Source organism: Oxyura jamaicensis, chromosome 7, assembly GCF_011077185.1.
Source record: "Oxyura jamaicensis isolate SHBP4307 breed ruddy duck chromosome 7, BPBGC_Ojam_1.0, whole genome shotgun sequence".
Classification (NCBI taxonomy): domain Eukaryota; kingdom Metazoa; phylum Chordata; class Aves; order Anseriformes; family Anatidae; genus Oxyura; species Oxyura jamaicensis.
This window is the reverse complement of record NC_048899.1, coordinates 25,623,564-25,649,457: the sequence shown is the minus strand read 5'-3', so window position 1 is coordinate 25,649,457 and position 25,894 is coordinate 25,623,564. Positions and strand designations below refer to the sequence as shown.

Genomic DNA, 25,894 nt, shown 5'->3' with positions numbered 1-25,894 from the left:
TGCAGTGCAGGAATACCCCAGCTGACTTTCTGTGAACTTGTGAAGATGCCAGGAGCAGCCTTGTTGCAGCAGCATGGAACACACAGACTGCTTTGCTCCATCAAGCAGCAAACAAAAAGTAGCCCACATGGAGCACTGTGCTGCAGAAAGCCAACTTCTGGCACAGGTAAGCTGCTGCAAGGTAGCTTGGGCATCTTCATGCCATGCTGCAGTGGTGACATTGCATTCCTACAACAACCCAATGAAGAGCAATTAAAAAAAGAATAATGTCTCAACAGCAGCAGATTGGCATGTTAAAGGGTAAACCAAGTAACCCTGCCACATTCACAGAGATGCTGGTTCACTTGGGTCTGACTTGTTAAGGATAAATTATTTGGTTATTTTTCAGCTGGAGAAATCTTTTTAGAAAGTTGAATAGTTGTCCTGGTTTATTTTCCCTTGTCTGTTTGAATAGTCTGTGGCAAGTTTACATTTTTTTTAAGCCACGCTGTCTGCAAGACAGTCTGCTGACCGAGATTTATTTACAATGTCTCCTGCAGCTGGAATGTAAATATTTCTCTGAAATACTCCCGCTGTCAAACTCAATGAGTTGAACAATATCATTATTTTTTTTGTGTGTGTATCTCATTTTGGTAATTAAATCAGCAGAATCATGTTAAGCAATGTTAAGATTCAAAGGTAACCAAAGAACTATGAAAGTGTGGGATTAAAGACCCTTCTTTGCTTCTTTATATAAAATAGACACTGAAAATTTGCTGCTATTACCATTCCTGGCATTCAATTTCTTAATTAGAACAACTACAAAAAGCATACCTGAAAAAGGTTGCTAAAATATACTCAGGCAAGGTCATGTTTTGAACAAATATTCAAGTTGGTTTATTTCTAAAAAGCATCAACAAATATCACATATTTCAGTCCCAGATACTTATACAACTAGTAAGAGTTAAAGGCTGTTCTGTCTTAATTTAAAGGTATGGAGTTTTACTAATCTGATGGACAATACCATAAAAAAGCATGTATTATTTTAACTTACTTCCTTCAATTTCTTGGCCAAAGCCATTCTGAACTGATCAAATCATGCACTCCAATACTGTATGTCGGGCTAGGTCCCCAAAAAGTGAGAACACTTGTGAAAAACGCCAGTGTCTATCACAGCATTCACACCCTGAAAGCCAACACTCCCCTCAGTTACACTGCTGCTATCTCACTGATGTTGTTGGAGTTGCACTGAAGTAAATGGAAAAGGAATTTAACACCTGGGGTTTAAGCTGCAGGAACTTCACTGCAATGAGCCAGCTTCAACACACAACGTATGCTTACCGTGTTTGGTTACTAGGAGAAAGCTAGGTCATTTACCATACACATTTGGTTTTTTTTTTAACTTTAAGAAAATGCTTTTTAATTGATAGCCAGGAAAGAGTGAGGGAAGCTAAAAGCTTAGCAGTTAAAAAAAAACTGAAGGAAATAACGTGAGAAAGCAAGAAAGGGAAAATGTTTCTTACCACCAGCAGGATTAGCTGATCTGGATCCTTGATTATGAGGGCAGACGAAAGGACAGGCAAAAAGTGGATTAAAAGACAGCAAGACAATACAGCGTTCAGCATGCGGTTTATGCTATACACAATACAGACAGATTTATTCACAAACATGTCACTCCTCAAGCCTCTGCAGAATGCAGTGAGTTAACGTGCAGATGCAACTGACTTCATTTCCCAGGGTTGGTCAGCTTCTCAGCTACACATCAACCAACGCAGGGACCCAAGTTCTGCTGTAAACTAGACTCCAAGCCCAGTCTGTAAAACTGAAATGGGCTACCAGTGTGTGGGCATGCAAAATTTGGTCCTGCAACCATGTTTGAATTCATTGACTACTTTATGTAATGCTTGGCTTAGGAGATTAAAGATCACATCTAGTTGATCTAGGCTGGAATCAGTATTCCACAATCTAGGCCAAGACAGCAGGTTCAGATGTGACTGTCCTAAAGCCTCATAAGACATTCCATAAAAAAAATTAAGCCCATAATGTTTGCGTCTCAACTATTCTTTAAAATATGTCTGAGACTTGCCTCATCTGATCTGATCACACCACAAGAAAAAAAGCCATTTCTGGCTTTGGATCAGTTTTGGTTTCAAAACTATAGGAATAAATTCAGATGAGAACACCAAAGCCCCAATTCCATCATGGCCTCAATGTAAAGATTTCCATTCTGCCCCATCCTAAATATATCTTCAGCTCTCTCAGCCTAACATAATGCTTTAAGCTGCTTCCCTATACCTCCAGCAAGACAGAGCAAAGCAGTGACAGCATGAACAGAGGAGAGCTATTAAATAAGGGTGCAAAGCAAGACAAGTCCTCAGAACAAACCCCCACCTCCTCTTACCCCCCAAGCTTGAAGGTCCTCCAAATTTGCATGGTTTCTCCCTCCCCCCATTTCCTCTTGAAGTTTGAGTGACAAAATTCTCCTTAGACACACATGACAAACATGTAGCAGCACTGCATGCATGTCTCCTAGTGGGAAATCATGCCTTGGCAAGGAAGCCAGAGAGCACGTATGTGCCATGTGAATCAGAGCAGAAACATCTCCTCTATATCTGTACAAAGTAGGCAATGCCCTATTTTAAACTGATGCTAGCACATTAACTTCAGACAGCTCACGTTACACATACAGATATACAGTAACATAAGCAGGAGAAGCTCAGCAGGGCAAGAACCCAGGACAGCAATCAGCTACAGACACAAAGGACATCTCAGTGGAACCCAACACAAGTAATTTAGTCTTATATGTTGCAATGACCTGCAGTGCTGCTGCACAACAGGTTAAAAAAGACAGCAACTAAGCACTCAGGTTTGGGGCACTATTTATCAGCAAGAGCTACACTGAAAGCTGGCTGATTTATTTTGGGGATTCATTTTGTTACATCTCCAGATATTATTCAGCAGAAGTGAGCCCAATTCTCAGCTGATGCTACCACAATTCTAAATAAATTGTTCTCCTCCCCCAGAAACAAAACACTTCTTACGTTGGGACTGGGAAACCACTTTAGCCCGGCTGCGGCCTCGGGTATCAGCAGGCGTTGAGGTGACGCTTGTGGCACTGCCAGAGCTCTGTCTCCTTGTACGAATCCGACCTGGAGGAATGCAAAGACAACAAAACTGTTTAAAGGTTTCTTCCAAAGGCAGCATCAGCTTCTAAAGCACCATCTGTTCTATGCTCGCAGTGTTGCTACCCACAAAACTAACCAGGGTACAGAAGATAAATTTTAAAAGGAGAGGCAACTTTCATTAAACTGGCTGAAGATGCAAATTAAAACACAAGTTCAGAAGTCTGCAAGTCCAAAAACTTTTTAGCTTTCTATTATGCTATCAGCCAGTTTAATAAAAAGAACATATTACCTCTCTAAAGCCTTTGCTTCTGTTCTGTAGTAACTTCTTTAAAAAAGATCAACCACAAAAATTTCAGTAGCCTAAACGCCACTTCCTATATTAAAATTATTACTTTCTGAGAAGGCGATCACCCTTTCGGAGATGGGCATAGCAGATGCAGCCACAAATTCCATCGCTGGGATTTCCAAATAGCAGCTCAGCACTTTACAGCCTGCTCTCCATGGGCACGCCAGCATGTACCACCGAGAATCTGCCAACACAGCCTCACTACACTTTTATTTCAGGCTCAATTTTCGCCGCTGTTTACAAATCTCTCATATTTATACCTAGATCAGTGTAACTTGTAACGGTGAGTCTCATTTAACACAATCAACATCGTGGAAAAAAAGATTCCATGTGCCTGCCCTTTCTTTAAGCAGAGAATGGATATAAAGTCTCAAAGTGTTCTTGGTCCTTTTTCTGTCCTTTCCTTATGAAAAAGCTACAGAAATTTGAGCTCGCCCAGCTTACAAGGTCATCAGTTCACCCCCTTCCTGGGGCAGGGCTCTTTCCTACAGAATGTTCTTTCCAGTGCTAAGGTTCAATTATCTGTCTCTAGCTAATGGGAAAGAAATGATAATTAAGAGTAACACAAAGAAAGCCTCCACCAGCACTTTTCAACAACTCGGTTCTCAGCCAAATCTGAAGCCGTTTCTCAGGACTAATGCCAGTGCTACCCTGCATTCAGAGGATGATTTCAAGTTTCAGGCAAAATAATAAACAAAAACAAAACAAAACAAAACAAAAAAAAAAAAAAAAAAAAACACAGCAGGTAAGAAAACAGTCTTGACAATTGCATCCACCAGTTACAGATATGTATCTCCCACCCTTTGTCTCCACCATAAGCAAACAGAGAAACAAAATCAGGGAGATGTTACTTCCCACCCAAAAGCACGTAAGGTACACATGCAGAACGAGACAATGGCAAGCAGCCCAGGCTGAACAGGTTGAGAGCTCTGTTCCTTGGTTTGAGCTCTCAAAATATTCCTAACATGGTCTGCAAGTTTCTGACAGACACAAGGTGACAAGGAAATGTTTAGCTTTGAGAAGGAAGCCTCGACTTCTTTGCAGGAAAAGGGCCTGAAGTACTTCATGCTGCACCACCAGCATCTAGTTTGAAAAAATATCAGCAGGCTTACAGAGCTATGTTACAGCGAGCTAAGGTGCAGTGAGCCAAGACACAGGTATCTACATTCACACCACTGTTTGTAGACACAACAGAAGAAATGATTAGCACAAAGCTGGGAAGACGTCAACAAATCACTATTTAACCACTGGCTCAGTCAAGTTCTGAGCACGTCTAGGTGGGTCCAGGGATGATGAGACTGGCTGCTAAGGCACTGCTACCAACAGCGCAAGGCGGCAGCTCTCCTCTGCTCCAGGACACGAGCTGCCCCTTACACATGGTCAGCCCAATATACAGCCCTTTCCTGGCCCATTCCCGTCCTTCCCAAATTTCACACGTGGGCAGCGACATGCAGAGGAGCAGTCACAGTGTGCCTTGCCATGAGGCACACACCCCAAATCCCACCACAGGCCTCAAAGGCACACATGGGGAAAAAGCAGAAAGCTAAACGGAGGCCTAAATTTATTCCAACATTCACAGCAACACGTAGCAGCACCGTGGCTTCACACACAAGTGCTGTAATGGTACAAAGACTGTGACAACACAATGCACGGTCACCCTGGGAGTAATTCAATTTTTGGAGTCTATGGTGTAAAGCAAAAGACAAGGAAAAAAAATCTCAAATTCAGGTTCGAACTCTTCACACAGTTATAAGGAAAGAATGTCACCTGGTATCACTCACGTATTCCTTGAGACACGAATTGCTAATATACGTTCTGAATTGTTAGTTTCCAACTGTTTTTAATACAGCTGCTTAACCTTACTTGCAGCATGCAAGTGGTTCAAAATGATTAATTCAAAGATACTCGTTTTTAAATAAGTTTCTATTTTTTTCCCCTATCCAAATACAGCATTAGCTGTAAAACAAGACCAAATGGAACTCAAAATTGCTTTAGGCAAATCTGCATGAGACAGAAACACAGCGAGGGACCTGGGACGTTTCATACGTTAACTTAGGCTCGCATGTGCATGCACCACCCTTAAGTTAGTCTTATGACATCCAAAACAGACTTGCTTTATAGTAACGTAAGACGAATCAATAGCTACCTGGCTTGAAAATCTCACGGTTTTTAATATATATTATTCCACGTATAACGTGCATATATAGTAGTTCATCTACACAATACAAACATCTTTATTACGTTCCCTTAAGCATTTCATCTGCAAACAAGAGTCTGCATTCATATCCAGAAGTTATTCGCACACAGGAATATCTGTGCATCCTTATTCCTGTCATACTACCACAAGCAGAAAAAATAATTTGAAGCAAGACTGGAAGTAATATAGCAAAGAGGCTACATGGGCCTTTTGTTGTTGTTAAATGCAAACAAACACCTCCCCTCCCATACCCTGCTTTGCTTTCAGTGGGGTTTGTTTCCACATCTAGCTTAAACTACAGATGGAAAAATTTGCTATTTCCTAACTATAATTTTTCTGCTCCTCTTAAAAAGATTCTTTCATCCTGAGAGCAGCAGCACAGCAGAGGAACAGATAAAGACTGCCCTAACTAGTTTCCAAAAGCATTAAAGTATTGCCATTTTAAAAAGCCTTTAATCTAAATTTGACATGCGACACTTTGCTGGTACAAAAAGCATTTTGAAAGACCCCATATAAATGCTTAGTTTTAAGAAATCGTTTGTGTTTTGTTTAGTTTGTTTTGTAGAGCTTTTTTTTTTTCCTTTTAAAATTATTGTCATTTTTACAGCAATCAATGGACCAGAATTAACTTTGAGATGTCTAACATGATTAAAGTTAGGAAAGTCTTCTTTTTAAAAAGAAGACAGCAACAACAAAGGAACAAGCAAATAAACTGGGATTATTTTTTATTTTTATTTTTTGCATTATGGGAGGCTTCTTTTGGCAGTGCTGTTCTAAGCTCCTCCAGGTAGATAGCACAGCACCTCTACCCCAGCTCTCAGAACAGACACAGGCTTTGTGAGATCCAACCTGTATACTACACTGTGAAGAAAATAGCTTTCAAATACTCTAGAAATGGTATATAACAGCTCCATGACTGAGTTTACTGAGTTTAATCAGTTCCATGCTGTGGATAACGATGCCTACAACCACAGAAGTTACATGTAGAAGCACTGGGGTGGTAATGGTATCTCCATGGACCACTTAATGCATACAAGTTCTCAGCACAAGGTTTTTTCCCTACTTGGAAAAAGAGAAAGAAAATCCTGAGTCTCTAGGGCCCACCAGCTGCACATGTCAATTGCTGGTGACACATATGCAAATACACACAATTAAAAATATGAATTATATGTAAGATCTGTGAACAACCCCTTTTGCGATGGTATGGATTGCATTTGTATTTAGCACAAATCCAACATCACTTGTACAAAACCAGACTTTGCACTACAGTTTCCTGAGATGCACTCTACCCTTACCATAAACCATCAGTATATGCTGCCTCTTTTTAAAAATAAAATAAAAAAATAAAGTCTGCCAAAGCAGAGTTGAAGGAACAACAGTGGCACCACGCTGCTCTACACCAATAAGCACAGGCAACCAAGCCAGCACTTCCAAAGACCAAGAGAAGAAACACACTGCCCTAGCATTTCAGTTTAAGCTAAGTTGTTCAGTCAAACCTTTGAGCCAAGCCTTGTCCTTGATGACAAAGGGCTTTAAAGCATAGAAGAAAACAGGATTGGTGACTTCTTAAAACTGTGTTATTCCTGGAGCCTTTGCCAAGGCTTTAGACGTTCAATCGCACAGATAAGCTCTTTAAGCCTAAGTTATCTGAAAACTATGATAAATCAGAAAGATTTTATTTCCTTTCTGGTGAATAATAAAAAATACTAAGTATTGTGCCACTGCTTCTGGAAATTGCTGATTTGTTTAAAACTTAACAGTCTGGGGACAGACCAGCATTTATGCTTCTTTCTTTTTGGGAAAGGCTCATCTGAAAGGCATTTTTATGCTCACTTTGAAAAAAGTTGCACAGATAACAGAAATGCTCTGAACCATTAACATGTACTGAAAGTCAGCATTACGCACATATTTAACTGTTCCTTGAAAAATTGTTCCATGATAAAACAAGCAGAAACGTTTGAGCTTTCCTTTTAATCGGGTATAACAAACATGGATGCACAGCAGCTACTTACTTGCATGGCAATAGCTGTAATACCCAGATCAAAACTAAAAAGGTTTTGATCTAGATCTTACAGATTTTCTGCCTACAGAACTCTTAATTAAGTTCCTGAGACACTCATACAACGAAGGGTCTGGGCAATCCAGACATAACCGCGCACTGCACGAAGACACAGCCTCGCAGCACAGAGGCAGAAGACCTCCACAGACCAAAGCTGTACACAGATTCACGCTACCTTCCTACAAGAAGTGCATTTCAGCAGCATTCGACAATTGGGTTGACACTGCTTAAAACCAAAAACCAGTACCCACTCTTAGCTTGCCACTGGCATAACCCACTTCTATCTTGCTCCTCTTTTGAGATGCCTGGCTCAAAAACAAAGCACTGAGGAGAAGCGAGAGCAAAGTAGATGGGAACTGCCAAGTTAGCACAATGCTGGCTCCAGCTGAGGAGAAGGTGCCGAACTTTTACACTGCTGCTAGGGAAAGCCATGATGGGAAACAGACTGCAGATTAAATGTCAAGCTGAATCACTCACACACCAACAAGGATTTATTCTTTAAGTAGCTAATAGTGACCTGCAAAAACACAGGGATGACTCCATCCTGCACACGGAATTTTTGCTTTCTGTTCAAAGACCACCTCTTGCACACACAGCTATTTCCAGAGCTCAGTGATACTTCTCTCCTGCCCTGCCATCCCCTGCTTCATTGATTTTTATGTTTATGTCAAGAATATAAAAACTGTGCCTTCCCTACAGTTACCTACAAACTCTGCAAGATCAGAGTTGGCAGAAGAGCATTCTCAACCCTCATCTGAAGGAGGCACTGAATCTTGAACAAAGGGCTGCTCTTCCCTCAACTGTCTCAACAGACAGAAACAAAGATGATGAAGAGTTTCAAACAAAGATTAAACTCATCCTTCAAGTGCTCTGTGGCTGCTACGTGCCCTGTTATTATAATCCTCCACTCCTCCCCACCACATGAGAATCCTACAGCAAAAGAAGAAATGAGATCTGGTATTTAGGAGGGAGTGGAAAACAATTTGTGAAAGTTCATCTTGCAGCTTTCCCCCAACAGGTGACTTGCTGGTTTCTATTACAGATTTTTACCAAATCCAATCTGCTTCCAATGTAGATGAATTGAAAGAAAGTTACTAAAAAAATCCCCTTTGTGTGACAACAATAGAACATTTAATGAACTAAATGAACTAATGAACTAAAAATAAAGGTATGCCAGAGGACAGCTACTGGAACAGGCTTCCACAGACATTGTTAGTCTACAAGAGGATTTGTAAGTTGTGCGGGCTATTTCAGAAGATAATATTAAACGTTCTACATTTCTATGTTAGGACAAAACCAGAAAGTTTTGAAAACTGTGGGGAAGGAAAGAAGTGAAAAAGAAGGGTTAGCAGTGAATAAAATAAGCTAAGGATCGAAACAACTTGGAACTTTCATCTAATTTGATGATGATTTAGAAATACAGGTGTTAAGACCAACTCCACATTCCTTACCACTGAGAGATCACAAACCATAAACACTTGTGCATGATTCTGAGCCAGTTCATCTTTAAACACTAAGATTAAGTACCAGTTCTGAAGATGGCAGACACCTTTCCCTCCAAATAATGAATCAATGCATCAGTAATAGGAAGGAAAAAACAAAAACACGTCACAACAGCACAGTGGCACTTCTCAGAACACCACATCCAAATACAAGCAGCCATCAAGGATACAAACACAGTCCCACAAAACAGTAATAGATCCCTTGAAAAGAGACTTGCGACAGGAAAAAAATGGGTTTGTTTGGGGGGAGTTGTCTTCATTATGTATAGAAGGCCGCCTTGTTTTCAGTCCCTGTCTACCTCAAAAAAAGTGATTTTCCAGTGATCTTTTTTTTGCTTGAGAAGTAAGAAATAAAGAACAGGCTTTGACAAAAAGCCAGATAACCAGACTGGCTCCCAAACTAGCAGGCTCAGTGTTCTCAAAAAAAGACTTTCCTCCAACTGTCTTAGTTGTAAGCCATCACAGACAGTTAACAATAAAAAAAAAAGAGTGAGCTCAGGTTTAAAGAGGTTGACTAAATATTCCTTCCCTAGAGATCATTGTTTACTGTCCTCATTTTTCTGCCATGTGATCATCTCATTCAATTCTCTTGCTGCCCAGGCTCTTCCTGAAAGCATTTGGCAGTTGAGACCTGAGCTTTGGATGGAAAAACACAGCAAACCTTTACACATCGTGGAGCAAGACAAGAGAAGCCCTGTTTTTTAATCTGTGCACAGGTCACCTTCAACAAAAAATACTGCTGTAGGGAGACCCACATACAACTTTGTGATCATAAATCAGTCAGAAATCATAAATCAAAAATCATAAAAAAAAAATAGTGCCATTAGTAGGGAGGAGCCTGAAGAGAAAGTGAAGATTACCCCATGGCATCAAAATGAGCAGGACAACCATGCAACACTTCATGCACGTCACCAGTGAACATGGATGAGAATCAGGTAACACTTTGAGAACAGGTAGGGTGGTACGACTGCAGACACACCTCAGTTACACAGAGAGACTGCTTACCCTCAGTTTTAGTGGTAGTACCATCTTTAGGCAAATTAAAAAAAATAAGGAAAGGGTTAATAGGGATGAATTAGTAACATCAGAGGTGGGCACTATAAATTAGCTACAGCAGTTTGCAGAAGAATTAACAATCAAAGAAATGAAAAAATTTGAGTAGCAAATCAAAGCCTGATGCATCTGAAGAACAAGGCTGCAAGTTTTTCCTTCCACAACATAACTAACCTTTGCCAGACCCCATTTTCTTCATTTGCCTCACTATTTCTCTCAAGGAGACACACAGGTGACAAATTTCCCTGCTAGCTCAAAAGGAAACGGACTCCTTTAGGAGCAGCCATGCATTACTTAACGAAATGCAGTGCATTTCCTGCTTTTTCTCCTTCAGTATATTAAGAGCAAGACTAACACTGTACACAGTCATGGGGTTCAAGGACAAAGCCATCTTTAGTATTTTCTTTCCCCCTTTCCTTTCTTCCTCACAACATAAGATGGTACAAAATCACTTTTGCCACTGAAGCAAGGACACAGCACAACTAAAAATGGCTGCTTATTTAAGTTTTGAATGCACACCATTAAGCGATCAACTCCATCATCTGTATTAAGAGTTCACTGCAATGCATCTAAATCTTGAACCAAATACCAACATGCAATGTAAAACAATAAAGCATGAACTTGTGCATCAAATACAAGCAATACATTTAAGACATGGTAAAAGACTTCAGATATAAAAACAACATATTTACAAATGGAATCTATAGAAAGCACCCCTATGTAATTCACCAGGCACAATCTGACTGAAGACCAAACGCTGAACACTACTTTTCAGCTGACTCAGTGAAGATATCAGCACAGCTCAAATCAAGACCATTGATTTTGATATCTACCAGGCATCTGATTTTTCTCCCTCTTGTAAAGGTAAATCAATGAAAACTCTGGAATTAGATTAGCATGAAACCAGCAGAATGAGAAATTATACTGTGTCAGTCACTGCCTTGCATTTCCTCCTTCAGCAAGTTGACAGCGTCATCTCCAGGAGAGAAAATGCAAACTTTGTTGTAAGGAACACTGGGAAGGTATCTGACAGCGATATACAATGCTCTGAGAAAATAACGGCAGTAATCCAGAGAGGCAGCAGAAGAACAGATACCTATATCCTAAGCGCATGGTGAAATGGGAAGGCCTGCTTCTCTCTCTGCTTCTACATCTCTTTCTCTTTAGTAAAACAAAGTAATGAAGCCCAGCTAAGATGTACTATTCAAAGCATAAAATAATGCATGGAAAACCAGTTTCAGTGAAGGAAGGAAGAGAAAAGAGAAAGAGACTGAGAGACGTCAAAAGTAATGGAGCGGTAAGAAATTTCCTCAACAGCCATCTGCTTTTCCCCAGAAAGAAGAAACAGCGACTAGCAAAGCAATTGAAAAAATAAGATGTTGCTGCAAGTCAGTTCCTTTGCAAATTTTTTTGCTTAATCCCTAAAGACCATAGACGGCATGCTGATGCTGTTAGCCATATCAGAGATATGTCCTTCCAGTTCCAGAGTTTTAACATTCCAATCAAATTACCTAGGCATTGCCTGGTAGTAAAGAAAGCTAACTGCAACAGTAGAACGTATAGATTTACCTAGTGATGCATATGAGCCTGGGGGCAAGGCTGCAGCAGAACTGAAGGGGGTAGATGCTCCAGAAGATGTCACTTTCGACTTGGCACTAGCTGCTGCATTCACATCAACGTCACTGCGGGACCGCTGCAGAGATCCTGGTGTTGACACAGATTTTGTACTTACTGTAGATGCTGCAGATGGGAGTGGGAGACCCAGAACAAGGAAGATTAATTTTTTGAGCTGTGTTCTTCAAAGAAGAAGCTCTGTGTGTCAAGCAGTTTAACGTACTATTTTTAACACTCTACGTTGCACTGGAATATTTCAACTAAGAATGCTTTATCAAGACAACACGGGCTTTCCCACATTGCCTGCAAAGATATTTCAATGCTGACCTGATGCCAGCTCCAAGAACTTTATTAGACACTAACCTAAATGCTGAGATCACTGCTGGTTGCCAGGCCAGCAATACAGAAAAACTCAGCTGCAGTACCCATCACCTGCTTGTGAGTTGCTTTAACCTAGGTTCTACACTTTCCTGCAAGTTTTCCTACCTACCTTCCCAACACCTCATCTTCTCATGAGGACCACTGTTTCCATCACTTCTTAATGTTTACCCTCTTAAGCATAATACTTGTATATTCAGCTGCAAGCAGACACGCATTTGCAGGCACAATAAAGTAGGCATACTAAAAGGTAACCATAAAGGTATCATCAGCAGAGTATACTGATAGGGCTAGAAGGTGACTTACCATCTACTAACAAAGCTTTGTCTGTGATGTTCTATATTAAAATTTACTATTTAGATTATTATATGCATTTACTTAGGATAGTACAGCTGCCTGTACTTGTCAGGTATATAGGCTTGGGTATATGAATCAAGAGAATAAAGATGCCTATTAAATAAGCAAGCATTCATTCTTATATATTCCCTTGTCATTGCACGTAAGTCTTCTATGAAGTAACGTCAGCCACTCTTGGCTGCACCTGAATATTCCATCTAGTGTTAAAAACAGACTAGCAAAAAGATATAATTTAGCACTGTAGGACTTTGTGCAGACTATGCCTCCAGTAAGTGCTGAAACCACAGAAAATAAATGAGAGAAAAGCTGAATGCACCAGTAGGCTATGCAGCTCTATGTACTAGCATCAGCAGAACTTAATCCCAGCTAATATCACAGCTAAACATATGTTGACTACAACTTTGAAGGCTTTTTAGCCTTCCCTTCAGGTGCAGACAATAACAGGTTTACCAGCTTTCAAAGGCACTATTACATCAGAGGTTGTTGTACAAAAAGGGGTGTACAACCCAGAACCAATTAAAAAAATTACATCAGGTGCCATTTTTAAGGAGCAGTAAACAGCAAAGCTGTCCTTTGCACAATGCAGTATCAAAAATTCTCATTCTACTTCGTCGCATTTCCTTAGCAACAGCTCACCGTATTTTCAGCTATTACTCTCACCTCTAGATGTAGTACTTCCAGTAGGACTTCTTTTGGCAGAGAGTGGACGGCTAGAAGTAAATAAAAACATTTATTAAAACAAAACTGGTATTTCAAAATCAGCAGCAATAGTACTACTCTGTTCCCTCAATACATAATTAATAGGAAGTTATTTACATTCAGGAATAGACTGACAAAGCTTATTGTGTAAAAATAAATACAGCACCACCATGAAATACTTTATGCACTAGGAAAAATTATATATACTACTTGAGCAAGAAGACATCTTTAAGAACACTTTTTGTGGATATAAAGAGTTATGTTAATATGTTATGGGTATTTTTCATGTGTGTCTAACACTTCGGCTGCAGACATTTGCAGCTTAATTGATTATCTCTTCAAGAGAAGCTAGAAATATGAACGTTTCAGGAAAGTTGCATACTGATTTTGCAATTACAACTCAAAGTTAGTTTAGGCATTTTTTCCTCTTATACAGTAAGAGGCCATCTCACACCCCTAAGATGAACGCTGAACAAATTTCAATCCAAGCATTGTTTTCAGCCCATCTGGAAGGAATGGCTAGCAGTGTCTTCTGAGCACAAAAAGCACCCAAAAGTTATTTATGGTGTCAAGATAATTATTTTTTAAGCCAGTAATGGAGTTTTCCTGCATTTTAATATAATGTTAACCAAAAAAAAAAAAATTGACATAACCAAGTGTTGTGGCCAAACGAAGACCAGATGAGACAAGCATAGCTCAGAGTACCCAAAGCAGCTCCTCTGAATTTGAGGAAGCCATCATTATCTCTGTAGCTCTTTAGACCAAGAGAGGTAGTGATGCTGAAAGACTTACTTGAGACTCTCCTGGGAGCTGGAGGAGGAGCGATCCGATTGCGGCAAGGACACAATGCTGTCAGAGTTCTTCAAATGCGACTGCAGGGCCTTCTGGTAGGAGGACTCCAGAGTGTGGTACAAATGCTCTGCCTCTCGGCTGAAGTGACTGTGGAAACCCCAGTAACACCTGGAAACAAGGCACAGCGCTAGTAATATTTCCTTGCCATATTTTAATGGTCAGCGGAGCACAGGTACAGTCAGAGCCATTTCCACTAATGGCATTAGCAGGCTCATTAGCTTATTCATTTCAATCATCTACTGCCTCCGTGATGCACTTCAGACATGTCGCTGAGTAGCATGATGGGCTGGAGGAACAACCCCAGAGAAGATAAAGCAAACAGGAATTAAAAGAGGCACACCATTTGTGACTTTGTGAAAACACAAGCAGTCAAAAAAGCTTTAATAGAAATTTTTGTATCTCTGCCTGTCCAATGTACATAGGAGATAGACCCAGTCTAGACCCATAACTAGACTGATGCTAGTTTGAGACTAGGTCCTCAAAGCTACTTGAAAACCAAGCTAAAAGCAGAACACACATGCATAGGACTGATTCAGGAAAAGCACCAGCAGGTGTTTCTTAAGTTTAACAAGCAGCTCTTATACATGCTGCAGAAACAGATCTGTAGTGAGCTGGAGCTGCTGATTGCCTTTCGGGAAGAAAAAGAATGAGATGCTCCTACAGACTTCCATGCCATGCTGAAAGTAAAAGAGCATTGCAAGATGAGGGAAGGAATTCCTCTCTGGAACAAATCTCCTGGCTGATGCTAAAACACCATTCACTCTCATCACAAAGGAGATGAAGGCTCTCAGTGCTTTTCAGAAGGCAACTAATGGGCAGTTTAAGAGCAAGACTGTTAGCTGAAATGAATCAAGAATTGTTTGCATGTGCCAGTCAGTCCTCAGAGAAGTCACATGCATTCTCACATCACTAGAAGGAAACAAATTTGTCTCACAATCAGCAACACCTCATCAAGAACCATGTGAAAAGAGAATTAAGCTTGTTCTTCAAAGTCTCATGCCGTTCTCCTTGCTCTCTATTCACCTTAACGAGTTACCTGCTGTGAAGTCTCAGTGCATACTGTGTTTTTCAGTGATGCACATTTTCCCTTTCAAAAGGATGTAAAGGATCCTACCATGAAGTAGCTCTGCTTATAACACAGCATTTAGATTAAATGAATTTATTTAGTGATTTAACAGCACCCTCTTTCTGAAAAATGTTCCTGTCATCTTCTGTTCACAAAAACGTGATGGCAGTATAGCCGCATAGTGCTTTAAGTGCAAACACATTATTGGAAATGCAAGACATCTTCAACAAAAGAAAAACGCAAACATGGAAGTTTCCTATAGATATGCACAAAGATCATATTTCCATGTCAAAATATTTCCTTAATTTACAATACCATTTAGCAATGTACTAGCACAGGGACTTTTGTTTTGAGAGTAGCAGATAACCCAGTCTTGCACACTGGCCAAAAAGAAAACACATACTAGCATTGTTGTGTTAAGTACAAGAAATCTCAGTTAAACCCAAGCGTCTCAAACGTCAAATGACAAAGCTACTAGTTGTCGACACTAAAATCTTGTATGTTGAGCTCAGGCACATATTTTACCTGCTCAGACAGGTAAAAAGACAATAAACAACTAGAGAACAAAGCAAAATAAGCACCATTAGAAACCAGGAAATAAATATATAACTGAGCCCTCTGTGATCACTTCATGTGACATCTCCTGCTAAGAACACACTCCGTCAGCTTTAATGGAGTGTTAGTCTCACCTGCCAGTAGAACATTGCTTGTCTGGACTTAAATTTCCAACATGCAACACCTTAAACTCACAATATAAGGGTATAGAAGGGGAAGAAAAGACACCAATAGCTTCTACTTACTTTCTTGCCTCTATCCTGGCTTCAGAGTCTGCATCATGAATTCCCTTCTTTATAGTTTCAGCTAACACTGATATGTGTCTGAAATAAGAAGGAAGTATTATCCAGCAATACAGAAAGATGTGCTACACTTACAAACAAATGAATAATCTGATTTTGCCTTGGTCTCAACAAACACAGTTCATCACATCCTCCTTTTTCCATGCAAGAACCTTTGGAGCCTTGATTTATTTACTCTAACCCAGTTTTATTTCACTCACATTGCTGGGTGGGAAAAGGCAAGCAGCATTCTTCATAGGTCAGTCTTCAGTTGGTTAGATTAAATTACTTGGTTGTAAAAACACTCTCTTAACCCTTAGTCTTGGGCAGTCCAGGGACTAAGGAAACTTGACTGTTCCCAACTGTATCCCCAACAATTCCTTCCACTGTTCTTTAGCGTGAACTACTGTAAAAGCCTGAGGTGCTCCTGCTGGATGTGTCGCAGCCTTTACCTCATCATCTCACTTGAGGGTGCAAATCTATTAAATTCATAGATTCATTCAGGCAGGTGTTCCAGGGCTGGCATAAAGAGATTCACTGACCTCTGCCTGCCAGAACTACAGGGGTGAACAGCATGCGTGTACACATCGGTACTTCTCTTACCACCAAAATCTCTGCTACATGACAATCTCAACTCCAAGGCTGTCCTTTCTACGGGCCTAAGCTCCCCAGACATTAGTAGGTGAGAATTAACCCACCTACTTGTTTTCAGAGCTTACCTTTCTAGGGAGTGAGTTTGCCACTCCTGCAGCAGCAGGTCTAAAAATTCAAAACAGCGCCTGAGAAGAAAAAGGAGAAATGCTGAGTTCTTTTAAGTTAAGAAGCACCCTGAATTCACCATACCTGCCTCTGCACAGCAGCAATCGTTTGCTATGACACTGCTTAGGACATTAGATTTCAGTAAAGATCCCAATAAAAATAGCAACACCTCTATAAATGCCATCAATAAACAACATAACTGAAGTCACCTCTCTACAGAGAGTTCTGATGAGAGGGTTTTACATAAAGAAAAAAAAAAAAATCCTTCTTCTTCATTATACAGGACACAGATGTAGAAGATCCAGGTTAATTCTACTCAGTACCCATTAGTTCAAACTTCATATGGAAACTTCATGTTTAGCTTCTCTGCAGTTTCAATCTCCCTTCATTTCAAGAAACGAAGCCGTTTGTGTGCCATGACTTTTTTCAAGGTTTGTTACAGAATTAATCAGCTACAAAGACCTTCTTTTCATTTAACTAGAAGAAAATCAATCTGTATGGCACAGGCAAGAATATCCCAGTGAGGCAGCTGGACTGGAGCACGCTTAGATTTTAAACGCAGAGAGGATCATTAGCACATACAGCTCAACTTCTACATGACAATTATCACTCAACATTACTTCTGCTGACTGGCTCAAATACAACATGTAACTAGAAAGCTAAGTAGTGGGGAAGAGAAACACATCTGTAAAAAAAAAAAAAAGGAGTGACATTATAAGTAAGCACAAAGATTAATTTAAAGAGCATTTTTTTTTTAGGAAAAGCATATTTTCTTATCTGTAGTGCTGTGTCTTATACTGAACAGCTGACTTTGATTTTGATTCCAACTCATGGGGACAGAATGAGGCACATTCTCTGCAAAAATGTCTATAACAGCCCTTTCCATAAATAAAAACAGATACATGAATGTTATCAAAAAGTACATGTGAACCTATTTACTGTTAAACAATAGAAGAAGCTCAAACTAAATGCTCACCTTCTAACGGCGACAGACTTGGAGGTACAATTACTGGTTATGATAGGTATTAGTCGAGGGATGTGTGTATGCTATAACAAAAGCAAGAACAAAAACAGGAAGAAAGCTTTACATTGCAGTTCCATGGAATGAAAAGCCATTTCCTCTAGCCACCTGAGACCTGTACATAAATATTTTTGTTCATTTCCTAAAAATAGAACTGCTAAATAAAGGAGCACTAACAAATATGGACAGATTTTTATTATTAAAAATATATCTTATCTCTAAAAATATCTTTAACAATTTTTATTTTCTTCTATAATGACAAGCTCCAATGTGTCAAAGAGCTGAAGTCACTTGAGGAGGATCTAAACTGTCAGCGGTTACAACTTAAGAGGCGTCAAGCTATCTACAGCTTACTCACTGCATCATTAGGCACAGTCATCTCTGCAACCTAATGGTTTTCGGCAGCAGGTGCTGCCCAAGAGGAGTTTTATAGCACAATTAAGAGCATAAGTCTGTACTGCAAGTCAGGTTTAATACCAATTTAAAGAAAAAAAAAGTTTGTTCATCTCTGAGGGATATAAACATCTTACTCTGCAAAAAAAGCATTTCTCCTACCATTTCTACTACTTTTTCCTACTATTTCGTAAGGACTGATCTATCATCATTTATCTATACAAGGCTTCATGACATCTAAGGCAGATAAGTTTAGCATAATCAGAAAAGCAGATTTGGCATTTGATCTAATTTTCCTTGAAGTGACATTCATATTTTCTCAGAAACATCACAGCATTTGAAATTGATAATATTTTGTTCTGTTTTGACTTATACTTACTCGAATGATTAATCTAACTGCTACAACACCAGAAGTGGCCATGACTTTGGCACTATTTGGAATTAGATTAAAAATTGTTGGCATAATGGCTTCTGCCCCATGGTCAAACTTGTTTCCCAGAACTGATGACAAATGTCTGAAAAACAGAATGAGGTCATGCTGGTAAGTGTGCTGAGGATTAAGAGTGTCAGATTGTACAGAACATCTGACATTAGCATCTTTGACATCTCGCTCTTCAGAACTGGCACCTCCTCTCCAACTCCAGAGAACACTTTCAGAAATAGTTCCTTGACTTTCATTTCAAACTTTTGTTCTATGTTCACCTGGACTTTGAGAAACAGTAAGTTTGTCATGAAATAAAGTAACCTGTGCAGCCTGTTTGTTAACAAACAAGAGGTACAATGCTGAGTACAGGTATTTCTCTGATATTGTTAGCTTGTACTGCAGTTTTTCTGAAGTCATCATTTTTGCCTTCATATGCATGAATCCCACCCCCTCAGTCTGCTAGGAATGCTGCAGCACCCCTTTTCTTGTTCAATGATTCTTTTCTCAGAACATGAACACAAAGTTTGCTCATTCATTTAGCATATCTTGACTAACGTCATTTAAAACTCAAGAATGCAGGCTTGCACACCTTCAGTTAGTAGCCTACATGGTTTTAAATGGCCGTAACAAAATGTCCTGCCTATTAGTATGTGGCAATAACAGCACCAGTCACATTCTGAATGTGTTTTAATCAGCATTTGTACCTGTTTCTACAACACATTTTAAGTGTGTTTAGAAAGTAAACTTACCCCAAGGTGATACAAGCCTCTCGCACTACCTGAGACCGCAGGTCTTTAGCAGATAATTTAAATGCTCCATCCAAGAGTCGCAAGTGTTGGAAGAAGTTATCATATTCTGCAGCTCCAGCCAAGAGTAAGGAGCGGATCTTTTTCAGCTGTTAGCACCATAAAACAAAGCAGTGATTATTAATGAGCAACATACACAAGGACAGTTACATTCAGGGCTAATACTTGGTTCCCAGGGTCCCTGTATAACTACACGTGTTGAGGAACACCACTTCTTAAAACAGTCCAAGCAATTTTTATTTCAGATTTTAACTCACAAGCTAACATACTACGAATGCACAATACAATAAGCTTGCTAGCTAACTGTTACAGGAATCCCGAAGTGCTGCATACAGCCACTCCTACTTATCATTAACGACCCAAACGTTACTTTTTAGACCAAAAGTTCTCCTCTATTCCCCCTAAATAACTTGAAAGACTTGGTTCATACTCAGATCCGAGTTTCACTGACATATCTAGAACATGTCAATTGACTTCATTAATTATCTACCTCTACTGGAAGTGCAACCCTGACCTCAACCACATAGCATATTTGCTATTAATACTGGGACCACAAATTTCATCACAGAGACATTCTTTCAGATAACTCCATAGGTCCTCATGAATACTGATGCATATGTACATTGCCTCAATTTAAGCTCACTGCTCTCATTAGAGCAAAGAAAAATGAAGTACACTGAATCAGCACAATTTGACACTCAGATCTGTACTATATAATTTGACAGACATGTCAAAATTGCTATACCAGTGATGAAAGTCTACTGTGTATAATATTTATACTATGGAACACAGCTCATGTCAGAATATAAGACTGAATCTTGCCATGCTTATAATGCCTGATTTCACACTACTACATTTCCCACGGTCATAGTCTTTTATTCAAATTTTGAAATGTGTAAATTTTCTGAATTGTTTTGTATTTATATTTTTGCAAAAATATAAATAAGTTCTCTCTAGGCAAAATGACATTCTGCCTCATCAAGAAGTTTTAAGAGATTGTGAATCCTACTTCTGACATTTTGATTTCAGCAACTGCTAGTAAATTTCTAGCTTTACATCTGGAATTCCTGCATGACTTCCAGTTCAACCTGATGTTGTCTGTCCAGATTCTTTTTATATCAAAAATAGCAATTTCCTCCACAGATGTGGTTTAAATTCAGTCTCATGAGGAAACATTTCCCCCAAGCTTGGGGAAACATAACAGATGTTCACCACTTAAAATGCATTTTAGCCTTACTCTGAGATTTCCCCAGTATCCTCTTCATGGGGTAAGTTCAGTGCAAGAAAACCTTGTATTAGTAGAGTTCATATCAAAGATCACTACTCACAGCAGATACTCTTTGCTCCCAGTCATGCTTGTCATCTGATAGTATCTCTCTTATTTTGTTTATGGATTCCTCAAGATCCCGGCTAGAATAAATCTGTAAATTTAAATACAGAGTAGCAGCATAACATGAGATTTACTCCAGAAAATAAGATCATTTCCCATCTACATTTTTTTGTCCTCTGCCCCCCCAATACTCAACTGCTAGCCTTGGACATGCTAACTAGCTTTGCATAATGAAAAGAATTGACATGCTTTCTGCAGTCAAAATTTATTACATGACCATATGATGATCAAAGGATCATCTTCTATTATTCTACTATAGTTTTGCAATTTTAAGTGGCATTCCTGTAGTGTCTAGCAAAAGAACAAAAGTCAGTAAGAAAAGTTAAAGTCTAATGCATAACTCAAGCTGTGCTCAGTTGTCCCAGCAGGTAAATTCTGGTGAAGGAGAGGGGACACACATTTCAGCTACCCAGGTAAATCTACCAGCAAAAATGTGCTATCTTGTCATAGCACTCACAACAGTGATTCTGGAAGTACAAATCACCTTTATTCTTTTCAGTTTGCATACGGCACAGACGAAATGTAGGGAGGCTTTTGCTGACTTAAGTTTTTGTTCAACCAGACGGCGCTATTCAACACGCACATCCAGTTCCAGCTCAGCATCCTCACCGCAATCCTCCTACCCCTTTCCCTCCACTTCTAAGCAATTCACACAAACTACTGGCAGCTACTACCACTTCAAAGTCGCCTCCCTACAACTTTCAACTTACCTTCACCTTAAGATTTGCCAGCATTCAAGTGAAGCTCAATTTGTCAGTGATTAGATCCTACATCCATCTGCTGCTGTTTTGTGTTATGTACTTTAGCAGACAGTTCTACTTACCTGAACTGTTGGGACATCTTCAAATGCCTTAATGAAGTCTTCTTCATCCACAGCACCTGCTCCCTCTTTGGCTGCTGACATGCATACAAAAAAGCCTTTTCAATCTTATCAACAAGAGAATCAATTAAGAAACCACTAGCTATCTAGCAAGGCACCTAATCAGGAGAAAGTTCACTACCCACACAGCCTCCCAGTGCTGCAAGTGTAATGAAAACATGCAAGGAAATTCAATGCCAGTTACAGACTGCACATGCATAGCATCCTTTAACTCCTAGGCACAGAGGGCACATTAGGGAAGTCATTACAGTAGTCACTCAACAGTTAGAGGGGACATTCTGAAAGATGAAAGGGAATATTTGCTTTAATTACATGGGAGATTTTATTTTAAAGGATTTAATCCTATCTATAATAGATGAAGGTGCAGATCTCCTGACAGGTACACAAATAGACAAATGATAACGAAGATAAATAGACACTGGAATATTAATCGGATTAGAGACTGGGACCCAGGGAACTTCATCTGTTTCTCTGGATGTTTTGTAATGACGTTGACAATTATTGCTCACATTCAGAATTATTGCTCCCTTTTCTTTCTCACATTCGCTATGAGCAATGCCCAAAAATTCACACTCTGCATCACTGACATGATTTACTCAAAGCCCTCAGTGCACAACTGCACAGTTTCAACCTTTCACACATGCAACAACACACATTCTAGAGATGTGGGTGGGGGCTGTTTGCCCCTCAGTGATTGTGGCATTTCAACAAACACACATGTAACCGTCTCACATGGGGATAATCTGTTACTGGATCCCCAGGGCCAATCTGAGACTTAACACGGCCCGAAAGTCCATGAAATAAGTTGAAACATGAAGACTACGTATACTTTGCATAAAGGTGTATTCATATATGCTATCAGCTTACTTGAGGACTTGGATCCCAGAGGCGCAGACCCAAGTCTGCGGGTAGTCCCCATCCCAACCCTACGTGAGTTTGCAGGGGCCTTTGAGGACGTAGAGGAGCTAGCTGAGGAAGGTCTGTTCCCATCCACAGAGTCTTCATCATCAAAATTTTTATCTGCCAAAAAAAAAAAAAAAGCATAGTTAACCTTAAGTCTGATGAAGCAAAGAGACTTCACGAGGAGCATGCCCACATGATGGCAAACACATTACATGGCCTACTGACACCTGAGTCAGGTCTGTTCTGCCAGTTCCCAACTTGGCAGCTTCTTCATGCTAGAGCCCTGGTTATTCAGGAATGACTGCCAGGCACCGAGCCCTCTCCTACACTACTGCAGCCACTGCATTATAACCCTGTAATGCATGTGTCCAGATAGAAAGAATAAACCACAGATCTACAACTAAAAGAGTAGCCACGGCTAATACTAAGGGTGTCTACAGTCTATATCTGATGTTTTTGCTTCCAAGAGCTATTTCCCCATGGGCTGCAGTAAAACCAAGAACACAAGCAAATCCAAGTATAGAAAAGACCAGAAAGAGCTGGCTGCTCCTTCACACCATCCTAACTGCCTGCACGAGATGAAGAATAAACAACAGACTAACCCAGGCAAGATCACACGGCGACACCTACGCTGTTGTTAAGCCACAGATTTTTCTCTTTGGGACCATTAATCACAAACCCAACCCAGAGCTACAACCCCACATTAACTTTTTAAACTATCAGCAGAGTTTGTCTACAAGGCAACAGCAAAAGTTACCTTAAATAAATAAACAAATAAAAGTATTGGGTTAATTGAAGCTTAGTGAATCCTTTGTAAACATCTAAAGAGAACTGCAGGCCCTACTTCCAGACACAAACATATATTAACTTGAAATGAGTTACAGCTACTTTGATTCTCGGTGAAGGTCACTTCAATTCCAGAAGAACGCTTATACTGCAGTTTTACACAGATTAGTTAATCCACTTTGAAAACTGGCCTTAGGTCGAAGGGTGACAAAACATTTGGACAGCTGATGTAGATGGTGCGTATATTTTATCGAGGCTAGACACACATACACAGTCCCCATGACTTCGCTTCTCCACACTAACACTTCATTCAAGACGAGACCTGGTGCATGCCCATCTCTACCCAATAATCCAAGGTATGCCCCCACTCTCTGCTGTTTCAGGAATATTTCCCCAGTGAAATATCACTCAGCAAACGACACAAGCAGGTGCTTTAAATCCATCCCTGTTCAGGAAAGCACCTGGGAGTATCAAGTAACAAATACTGGCTCCTAGTTAGACGCTAACGAGTGAAATTCAATACACATTGAGCGCTCTGAAAGTAAGAAAATAAATTGATAACAGTAAGACATTCTAGGGGAGGTAAAAAGAAAGAATCATGGAATGGCTTGTATTGACCTTAGCCTTTGCTTTCCCTCCCCCAAATGGCTCATAACAGCTGGACACAGAAGACCTGTAAAGGATCGTCTAAAAACCCAAAACCCCCATTTGTGAGCTGCACACCCACGTGATGCCGTACTCCAGTCACAGCACTGAGGTGGCAGGCGGACAGCACCCAGCATGGTCAGAAAGGTGCCCAAGGACGTGTTCCATTACTGTTCGCATGCAAACCATCTGGGTGTATGGAAAAGGGCTAGCAAAACAATAACTTCTGAAGGAAAGCAGGGGTAGCAGGTACTTCAACTACTGTTCAGGCAAAAAGTGAGCACACGAACTTTATAAAGAAGCGTCAGGTCATACAGCTAAGGTGAAGAACAGCCACGTTCAGGATGGGGGATCTGTCACAGTACCCTAAAGCAGCCATGCAGAACGTGCTACCTCCCCATCGACACTGATAACCTTCTGTTCTGATGTGCATCACTCAAAACAAGATACAGGGCTTGATAAGAGCTCAGGGAAGAGCCATGAGAATGATTAAAGGGCTGGAAAATGTGTTTTAATTAAATTAAGCAAAAGTTCACTGCAGGGAATGGTTTAGCCTGATCTGATGCTTAACAAGTTGCTTGACTGTATGGTTAGTACTCAGTAATGTACTTTTCCAGTGTGATTTATTAATAATGTTTCTCTAATAGAAAATATCCAAAAAGGTGACCGGATGGAATTTAAAAACAAATCAAACACTTGTTTGTTTGTTTTTTGTCATTTTGTGCAGTCATCACAGGAATTACTACCTACAGGTTACAAGGTGTCTTACCCATTGTATTCTACTACAAGAAGTTATTGAAAACGTTCCCCCCCTGCCTCAAAGATACAGCCTAGTTCAAACAGCAATTATTTCAAAAACATCATTTGCTCAGAATTGCACAGAAGGTTATGGCAGATCAAAATAAGACTTTAAAATGTGTAAACTCTGAAGCCTCTAGGAAGGTAGGAAGGGGTTTAATGATGCAGATAAACTTGCACAGACCTTGAATACAAGATCTTCCAGACAAAATTTGCCCCAGTTACATTTATTTCAAATGCCTATATTTAGATACTAAACAAATGACTATTTATCATATATATTACCAGCCAAGAGCATGTCAGTCATACTCAAAACATAGTTTATTACTTCAAAATCACTTGCATCTGGTAACAGAATCCTCCAGCAGTTACATTACAGGCTACCTAGACACTCGTATTTAACTCCTTCCCTCTTGTGTCTGCATTTTTAAAAGCTCATCCCTCCAAAAGGGTGTGGTTTGCTCTTTTATATAACATACAAATTCAGAAAAACATATTAAAACAATTGCACTTCGGTAGCATTTTAGAAATTAAAATCAGTGTAAAACAGGCTTCTGAGTATTAACTAAAACAACACACACACACACACACAAAAAAAAAAACAATAGCCCACAGGTTTGGGGATGTTTAGGTTACAATCACATCTTCATTAAGCCTGTAAAAAAATAAAAAACAGTTATCTAATATTCCTTCAATAACCAAAAATCATTTTCTGATCTGAGCAGTGTAGAATAACAGAGACATTCAGAACTGCACACCAAGTCTTTCAGCAGCACGTGTGCAGGACAGAAAGAGAAACAAAGAACAGAAAGAAACCTTAGCACAGGAGTTCAGAAAATAAGAGAAAAATAAGCTACTGCCCGTTATCTTCAAAAAGCCTTTCCCCCCCATCCATCAACCAGTGATCACAACAATCAGTTGAACTAGCATCATATTTTTTGCAGTCCGTCTACAAATCACGAGGTACCAAATTCAGCATGGGTGTAACTCATCACTCCAGCAGAGGTGCACCAAAGCAGAATCGGT

The 25,894-nt window shown here is 39.9% G+C and overlaps 1 protein-coding gene across 24 annotated transcripts in view; it reads right to left on the bottom strand.

Moving 5' to 3' along the window:
* The window catches only part of CLASP1 (cytoplasmic linker associated protein 1), a 160,981-nt gene that overhangs the window by 68,822 nt on the left and 66,265 nt on the right, over window positions 1–25,894 (bottom strand). For 12 of the 24 annotated variants that reach the window (XM_035331628.1, XM_035331630.1, XM_035331633.1 and 9 more), the window contains 14 exons: window positions 22,604–22,756; window positions 21,680–21,753; window positions 20,795–20,887; window positions 19,410–19,555; window positions 18,616–18,751; window positions 17,799–17,869; window positions 16,783–16,842; window positions 16,028–16,105; window positions 14,102–14,269; window positions 13,271–13,320; window positions 11,831–12,001; window positions 10,214–10,237; window positions 3,021–3,128; window positions 1,503–1,529 (listed from right to left, as the gene is read on the bottom strand). In XM_035331628.1, coding sequence (XP_035187519.1) covers window positions 1,503–1,529; window positions 3,021–3,128; window positions 10,214–10,237; window positions 11,831–12,001; window positions 13,271–13,320; window positions 14,102–14,269; window positions 16,028–16,105; window positions 16,783–16,842; window positions 17,799–17,869; window positions 18,616–18,751; window positions 19,410–19,555; window positions 20,795–20,887; window positions 21,680–21,753; window positions 22,604–22,756 — 1,359 coding nt within the window. The remainder of the gene's footprint in view (window positions 1–1,502; window positions 1,530–3,020; window positions 3,129–10,213; window positions 10,238–11,830; window positions 12,002–13,270; window positions 13,321–14,101; window positions 14,270–16,027; window positions 16,106–16,782; window positions 16,843–17,798; window positions 17,870–18,615; window positions 18,752–19,409; window positions 19,556–20,794; window positions 20,888–21,679; window positions 21,754–22,603; window positions 22,757–25,894) is intronic. The other 12 variants (XM_035331634.1, XM_035331647.1, XM_035331649.1 and 9 more) reach the window with 6 other exon arrangements.